The sequence below is a fragment of the Eurypyga helias genome, unplaced genomic scaffold, assembly GCF_000690775.1.
Source record: "Eurypyga helias isolate BGI_N326 unplaced genomic scaffold, ASM69077v1 scaffold40684, whole genome shotgun sequence".
Classification (NCBI taxonomy): Eukaryota; Metazoa; Chordata; class Aves; order Eurypygiformes; family Eurypygidae; genus Eurypyga; species Eurypyga helias.
In genome coordinates, this window is record NW_010248993.1 from 1 (window position 1) to 8,708 (window position 8,708).

Genomic DNA, 8,708 nt, shown 5'->3' on the forward strand with positions numbered 1-8,708 from the left:
CCATTCTATGATTCTATGAATCACATTCCAAACCCTACACCAGCAGTCCCTCCCACCCTCTGGGATAAAGCAGCTCAAGAAAAGATGCTGGAAGCCATGCCCACGCCCCCCACCCCCAATCACACTCGTACCACAATGATGGCAATTCTTCCTCCAACGTCTCCAACCACAGTTATCGGTGGTTTCTCCTTGGCCATCATCACTAAAGAAGAAAAGAAAAGTCCAGGTCAGGTGGCCTTGAGTCAAACCCCAACAGCTCCACCACACAAGAGGCCCAGCCCTTAACTGCATCTTGCATGGGTGCACAGATACGGGCCTGACGTTATCCCGACACCCACAAAGTGCGTAACCACTGGTTTAACCATTGTTTTCCTCCTTAAATTAATGGCAAAGCTTCAAAAAGATGAAACACTCCGTTTCTGTGAGGGCCTTGTGCTGACCTCGGAGACAGTAAGCAAATCCAACTGTCTAACAGACCTTGGAACTAGGAGAGCTACAAAGCACCTGGTTTACGGGACACGTCAGCGACCTTCCCGGGACTCCAGAACTTGAACAAAAGGGATAACGGTTGGGAACAACAAACGGGCTTTTCCAAGCAACAGCCCTCAAAGGGCACATGCTCTACAAGGTGCAACTTTTCACCTACTGCACTCACTGGTTCATCTGAAGGATCCAAGACTCATACTGCAGCTTTCTGGCTTTTTCTCATCTCACCAAACACACGAGGCTCTTTCAGAGGACGTAAGGACCTTAATAATACCTTAAGCTTTCTTTGATTGAGCGGGAAGCTTGCAGAAGCAAAGTTTGCTGGTTTTTTTTTTAAGTGTATTAACAGAAAGAGCGGGACAAAATGCAGATCAAACTCAGTTCTAAAAGCTCAGCACAACCAGCAATTGGAAGCAAAAGTCTACCCTGACGAGCTGTGCTATCTGACACGTGAGGAGATGAACCAGGAAAGAAGGTGCCACTCCCTCCTGGCTTTACTTTTGCACCTACATGGCTCATGCAAAAACTACAGGTCACAGGCTTTATCCTTTATCCTGAAAGTAAAAGTATCCACCAGCAGTATAAAAAATAACGGAGATATGAAGTAGGATGCACTGAGAGTGTCCAGACTCACACAGAACAGCGCTCAGCCTCTGATACTGGCCAGGGACTTGCTGTCCATAACCCAAGCCTCTCACTGGAGGGTGCTGGTTTATACAGTGAACACAGTAAAAAAGATCCCAGCAAGCTAAGGACACTGTGGTGGGCATGCACGTGTCATCAGGTGATAATCTGGGCTGAATAACCTCTGAAGCAAAAGAGGAACATCCAGCATTTTGTAACACCTACCTGGCCCCCTGCACCCCCAAGGTTTTATGCTCCCTATGGAGAGTGCAGCAAGTGTCCCACCAAGACACTTCATACCCCTCCTCTTTGTAAGCTTGCCAGGATGCGGGCCACAGAGGCTTCTCGAGTGCTGAGGAGTTTTGGACATCCTAGATAGCAAGTTCTTTCTCCTTTAAGATAACCTGTTTCCATGTAATAGTCGAGCAGCATGAGAATAGAAGCCGTTGCCCATCAAAAAGCCTGTCTGAACATGGATTTCTGCCCTCCTGGGTCAAAAATGTCCTACATAAAACTCTCCACCCAGCACAGCAGGCTGATCCAGTACTATTCCCACAACTCAGCAGTGCCTGGGAATGCTCAGAGTGCCAGCAGAGCTGGGCGAGTCGGACTGAGGGATGCAGCGACGGCAGTTATAAGGACCACAGCTCCAAGGATTCAGATGCAGTGCAGTTCTTCAGACACAAACTGCTTTTCTGTACGCCTCCCAGAACGCTAAAGAAGGTGTCGAGTGGTCTGTGTTGACCACGGTTACATTGCTCATTGCTAGGTCTTGCAGTTAAAGTCACCATTTCCTTGGAATTAAGAGTTAATTACTCTTTGGAGCAGACTTCCCAGCCTTCCTTGCATTGTTATTTCCGAGTCTACTTGGACTTAAGAGTTAATTACTCTTTGGAGCAGATTCCCCAGCCTTCCTTGCATAGTTATTTCCGAGTCTAAATCCTGAAGGGAAAATATTACGAGAAGGAAGAGCATTTGTAACGGACTAGGATTGAGCATCACAAGAGATGAGCAGATCATAAATTTCGATGACAGGCACCACCTACCTGCTCAGATCAGTTATTAGTTCATTATCTGGCTTGGACAGTAACGAAACTCCGGGTGGGAGCTGTGAAATGCCAAAAGGGTTACATCTGGCTGCCATCCCACCCTCAATGTGCACCCACAGATGAGTGCTATTTCTGTTTCCAACAGCCAGGCTAGGGAAATCTCTTTTCTAAGCAACAGGGAAGAGTCCTTAGGGAGCTGAAATGCAGCACTATTTCACTGACAAGCACACAAAGTTTCAGCCAATCGGTATCGTCCCATTCCATAATGGAAGCAGACACATTCCTTGCTATGCTCAGAGGGTAACACAGCAGCTAGCAACACTAGCAGTGTTTTGCATCTCTTGTATGTTTTTCAACCCTACTTTATTTTTCCAGTAGGGTAGGTAACATGTCGACCTACCCGGATCCTAAAGAGAGGTTCTCCCTTTTTCTTGTTCAATTTTTTCTCCAAAGAAAAGAAAGAAAGAAAAAAAAAAAAAATTGCAAGCCAAATTGCTACCCACAACCACATCAAATCACAAGAGAACTTTCGACTGCTCCAGTGTGATGAGAGCTTACGCAGGGGTTACTCCGGCCAGTTTATCTTTCTTCAAAACCTCTGGATAGAACCAAGATATCCAAGTCAGAACTGCTACAAGAAGGTGGCTTGGAAAAAAAATTATTCAAATAAAGAACATTTTCCTGCCAGACAGGAAACCTCTTTTGCCTACATACAAAAAGAGGGCAACAGAAGTTAAGCTGCGGCTCTACTTCTGCCTGGTGTAACCCCTTGGGTTGTGTAGGGGTTTACGTTAAGAGAGTGGCTGGGTTTTTTCTGAAGAGTAAGAAAAGATGCTTGTGGTACCTGTAGCTTCAGGAGGGTAAAAACAAAAAGGAAAAAAAAAAAAAACGAAACCAATCACCATTTCTATAAATATCAGAGGACACTGAGGGGTAGTGGGGAAGGAAGTTCATCAGCCAAACACTTTTAAGTGGCACTTTCATTCTGATGCGAGTAATTCGTGTCCAAGTACCACGTGCTGAAGCGAGAGGGTCACTGGCATGAAGGAACAGCACTCCCAGGCGCACAAAAACCTGTTGCTTTAATCAAGCGGTCAAAAATAGGTTAAGGAATGCTGGAGCAAATTCTGTTGGGAGCTGACAGTGTGTATTAAGGTGATCATCACCAAGTAAAGTAATGCTGCATTTACAACGGAGTCTAGGAGGAAAAGGCTGCTCGAGAACGAACTGTTTTGTGAAAAGAGAGGAAGGACAGATAACAGACCTGTGCCCAGCCTAAACACAGGTAAGAGATGGGCTGCATCAGGAAAAGTGTGGCCAGCAGGTCGAGGGAGGGGATTCTCCCCCTCCGCTCTTGTGAGACCCCACCTGGAGTGCTGTGTCCAGCTGTGGAACCCCAACGTCAGAAGGATATTGACCACTTGGAGCGAGTCCAGAGGAGGCCACAGGGATGTTCTGATGGCTGGAGCCCCTCTGCTGTGATGAAAGGCTGCGAGAACTGGGCTTGTTCAGCCTGGAGAAGAGAAGGCTCCAGGGAGACCTCATTGCAGCTTTCCAGTACCTGAAGGTGCTACGGGGGGACTTGTTACAAGGGCCTGTAGTGACAGGACAAGGGGTAATGGGTTTAAATTGGAAGTGGGGAGGTTTAGATGAGATATCAGAAGAAGTTCTTCCTGGAGAGGGTGGGGAGGCACTGGGACAGGTTGCCCAGAGAAGCTGTGGATGCCCCATCCCTGGAAGTGTCCAAGGCCAGGCTGGATGAGGCTTGGAGCAACCTGGTCAAGTGGAAGGTGTCCCTGTCCATGGCAGGGGGGTTGGAACTAGGTGATCTTTAAGGTTCCTTTCCACCCAAACCATTCCATGATTCTATGGGGGTAGGGAAGTAGGAACAGACCTATGGTCACTCCAGTTTTTCACCCAAACTCTCTTCCCTCATGCAGTTTGCTGGGCTCTGGGTTTAAAGCAGAACATTAGCTATCTGTAAAAGGTACTGAAGTTCAAAGCCACTGAAATGATTTAACAGATGGTGCTCCACTAGTTTTCTTGAGGCCAAGGAAACGCGCGAAGAGTCCACATGCATTTGTTAAAGCACAGCCCCAAGCCAGCTGCAAGCTCAGAGCACACAGTCAAAGAGGGTAACCGCCGGGTGACATCCTGTCTCAAAGGCTCTGGTTTCTGGGTTTTGAGTGACATTGAGCTGTTGCTGCTGCTTTAGCAGAGCACTTCAAGAAGTGCAACTGGAAACACCTTTGGCATTTTTATTATTATGGCTCCATATGCCACCAAAACAGAGCATCACATCAGGCCACACCCTCAGGACAATAAATAAGTAATTATGCAGCTTAACACTCGTTAATTAACAGCGCATGATCTCTACTCAATAGGGAGAAAAGGTGCTTGCCAGGATGCAGGAGCCCAGCCAACTCACTTGGAAGAATCGTATAAACCATAAATCATCCCCGTAGGGCTCTGGGGCTGCTCAGTCACAGGTTTCACCTCCTTTCTCACTGTAACACAACTGCTGGGGACCCCGAACTGCAGAGCCTAGAGAGGGAGGGTAGGATGGTCCACACTGATCGGGTCATCATCCAGAGCAGGATCTCCAGGGTTAGCTGTCCCCCCAGCCCCAGGACTGTGGTATCTGAGCCAGGCAGACCTGGAGACCGGTTTGGTTCCAACAAGCAGAGGTTTTTTCTGGCCAGTTTTGGTGTGAGGAAGCACATAGCTCTGGGTGAGTAGTGTGTCATAAACGACAGTACAGGGAGACATAGATGAACCCTGCTTCACTGCCATCAGACCTTACAACGCCAGGACTGTGGGTGATGGAAGTACGGCAGGAGAGCTGATCGAGGAGTCTGTTTCACGTGCCACTGGAGGTGGGAAGACATGTTTCAAATAACTCAACTGGACAAGAAAGGAAGTGTAGCAGAGAGGGTGAGCACAGACACTCACCGCATTGCCATCCCTAAACCCAGCTGCATTTTCACTTCTGTCTGGCAGAACCACAGCAGCGGCTGCGACCAGGATGCACCAGAAGCTCACAGGCTGCTTTCAGACAGGCATTTCCTTGGTATTCTGCACTTACAGTAACAGGGCCCAGTTCACTCAAACCCACGTATCTATTCAGTTTAGAAAACTGGACAGAATCGTAGAATGGTTTGGGTTGGAAGGGAACTTAAAGACCATCCAGTCCCAATCCCCCTGCCATGGGCAGGGACACCTTCCACTAGACCAGGTTGCTCCAAGCCTCATCCAGCCTGGCCTTGGACACTTCCAGGGATGGGGCATCCACAGCTTCTCTGGGCAACCTGGCCCAGTGCCTCCCCACCCTCTCCAGGAAGAATTTCTTCCTGATATCCAATCTAAACCTCCCCACTTTCAATTTAAACCCATTACCCCTTGTCCTGTCACTACAGGCCCTTGTAAAAAGTCCCCCCCAGCGTCCTTGTAGCTCCCTTCAGATACTGGAAGGTGCTATAAGAAAAGCAACTTTCTGCTGTGTTCTGGACAAGCTCACTCCATAATCCACCCCACATCTCACCCCCGACAGAAAGCTACCAAGCCACAGCTTGTTTCACGTCTGTGCCTTAGGCATGTAGGAAGGTAAGGTCATTACTCACGTCGAGTTTCTGCAGTAGATGAAAAATAAGGAAGTGGTGACACGCAGCAAATTAGTTAGTGTTTGGATAGCTTAGGACTGAGAACAGTTTTCCACTGGGATCATAACTGAACGAGGCAAGGGCACATTCCATATGAGACACAATTTACAGGGCTCTCCAGCAGCACAAGCTCCCACAGGAGAGCTGCCTTGACGTGACACGGCTGGAAGTAAAGACACAGTCGCACCAATGCCCAGACAGCAGACAAAACGTCAGCTAGTGGGATTTCGGAGGACAGCATCCTCTTCAGAGTAGGAAGGGAAGGAAAAGCCCAAGAGTAAGCACACAAATTCCTATTCTGTTGGAAGGACATGGAAAAAAAAAATCCCCTCAGCAGAAGGGGAACAATCAAGATGAAGTCACAAACTTCACTGTCAAACTCCACCTGTCCCCGAAGGCCCAAAAGGGGTTTCACCAGCAACACAAGCATTGTTTAACTGATTTTATTATAGCGGGTGATGACTGGAGTAATGCAAAATGCCTGCAGCCTTACTTGCCTCACCTCCACAACCTGCCCACAGACTGGTTGGATGTTCTTCAACTTGCCCAGAGAAGCTGTGGATGCCCCATCCCTGGAAGTGTCCAAGGCCAGGCTGGATGAGGCTTGGAGCAACCTGGTCTAGTGGAAGGTGTCCCTGCCCATGGCAGGGGGTGGGACTGGGTGGGCTTTAAGGTCCCTTCCAACCCAAACCATTCTGTGATTCTCCCTAAACTTGAAACGACGAGATGCTTAGCAGTAGCCCTAGACACTGCCAGTATAATGAAGTGTGGCTGTATGACGGATAGCTCCTTCCCTCATCCAGCAGCACACGTCCTTCCTCATGGTCAGTCCTCAGCCACATGCACTGTATGCATAACTCACACAGTGGTAGGGGTTGGAAGGGACCTCTCGAGATCATCTAGTCCAACATTCCAGCTCCTGTCCTACCACCATCTACCTAGAAAACCGAAATCCTCCCAAAAGGGAGCTGTATTTTGATTGTACTGTTGTTGCTTGACTGCTGCTATTGCAGAAAGACAAGCAATCCTAAGAGCAAGGCTTCCTCCTTTTTCCCTTTGTTCTGTGCTCCCAAATCAGCAGCTTATCAATCCATGGCAAGAGTACAGAAAGCAGCTCAGCAGTGTTCAGAGAACCTGTTTACCCTAGCCACACAAACCTCAAAATCGTATCAAAACACACACTGGAACATGATCACCTGGCTGCCAGGATGAAGAAAATTTCCAGCAGTAGCAATGGCTGCAGCAGGAGGGGAAGACAAAGGCCAGCCCTCCACGCTGGGGACAGCAGCTTGTCTCCGTGGCTGTTCCCACATTAGCAACCCTTTTGCATTCCTCTTGTGTTCCATTAGCTCAGAGCGTTGTTGCTGAGCGCTCTAAAAGCACCACCTTTATCAGAGGTTTATCAGCCTGACACTGCTGAGGGGGCACAGCCAAGGAGAACAATACGGATGTTCTGCACGGCCAGGAAGAGTTAAATAAAAACCTTCCCCTGTACCTTCTCCTACAACTTGCTGATAACTTTTCCATGAAAACAATTCCAGTGATCCAACTGCCATTATGTTGGTTATACCACAGATCTAAACCAACAGCAATTTCCCACCAAACTTTTCTTCTCCCCCGAGATAAGCAAAGAAGCTTAATCTTACACGGCAGCTCCAGACCAGGATGCACAGTTGCATTTTTGACCATAGGAGGAGAGTGACGTCCATCATCCATGTCCTGCTCTGTACACTGAGCCTCTCCATGGATCACTGCTAGTCCCAGCCGTAGTCTCTCGGCGTAAGACTGAGCCCTGCGGGACAAACCACTGCACGTCAGGAAGAGGTTGGGCTGACGCGACTCCACAGCACAGCACAGCAGGCCTCTCCCACACCCCACGCAGCAAGCAAAGGCTGCACCTCTGTGGCTGTTCCCCAGCAAGAAACTACGCTCAAAGCGACTTTTGATTCCTCCTTAATAGCCCAAAGCCCACTCTACCCTTCAGCTCCACCACAGGGGTCTCCTGGTGTTCTAAACGCTGGGATGGTCAGGCACTGCTGACACTCATGCAGCAAGTCTGATCCTGGCCCCAGGTGAAGCACCTAGCTCTGCAGCAGCAGGGAACTCTGGAGTTGGCTCCCACAAGGTTGGGACTGCAGATTTCAGCTGCCCATCTGCACCACTACAGATGCCCACCCTGTTTTGAGCCATGAAGAACATATGGACCAGATTGCTCTTCCATTTGCAACCCTCCCATATTTTTCCTGGTGTATTTCCCATCAGCCCTGATCTTTTCCAAGTTATTTTTAATCAGCTAGTAAAGACTCCATTTACCTTTTAGCTGCATCAGGAGATTTGGCTACAATAACTGCATTTCTGTAGTCTGGAATCTGGATGGGATAAAAAGCTATTTAAGTACAGACCTTCTTACTAAAGAGTAACTGATTCAATACATGGCTGAACAATCCTGCCCACTCCCCCAGCCCCCAGACTTCATTCTGTGGCAAAAAACTACTCGTTTTCAACACCAGTACTTGTGTATTCTGCCCCAAATGGCACACAAGTTGAGTACGGGCAATACTGCAGATCCTACTCTGTTGTAGACTGCAGCCCTGTGCCCCCTTCCCTGCCAATGCCCACAAGCCATGGCCTGGGCAGCAGTGCCCGGCGCAGCTGTCGGACACCAGGCACTGCCCCCAGCGCAGGGGAGGATGGGAAAGGGGGAGAGATGGGCCAGATGTACCCAACCCTAGCTCTCAGGACAACGCCACGCAGGGCGGGCAGCAGCCTCACATTCAAAACGAGCAAAGGTGGAAACCTTTGCACAGTAGGTTCACTGTGTTTAACCTACTCGGACTGGCCAGCTGCAGCGACTGCTGTCTGCAGGGGAAGGTTTGAATCCAGGGCCCGC

At 49.0% G+C, this 8,708-nt stretch overlaps 1 protein-coding gene across 1 annotated transcript in view; it reads right to left on the bottom strand.

Annotated features, from left to right (window-relative positions):
• Positions 1 to 131: 131 nt before the first annotated feature.
• LOC104509330 (phosphoribosyl pyrophosphate synthase-associated protein 1) overlaps positions 132 to 8,708 on the bottom strand; it is a gene marked incomplete at its 3' end in the record, with an annotated part of 9,760 nt that continues 1,183 nt past the window's right edge. Inside the window, exons 3-5 of the mRNA XM_010151231.1 lie at positions 8,132 to 8,187; positions 7,465 to 7,610; positions 132 to 202 (exon numbers count right to left, since the gene is read on the bottom strand). Of these exons, the coding sequence (XP_010149533.1) occupies positions 132 to 202; positions 7,465 to 7,610; positions 8,132 to 8,187 (273 nt within the window). The remainder of the gene's footprint in view (positions 203 to 7,464; positions 7,611 to 8,131; positions 8,188 to 8,708) is intronic.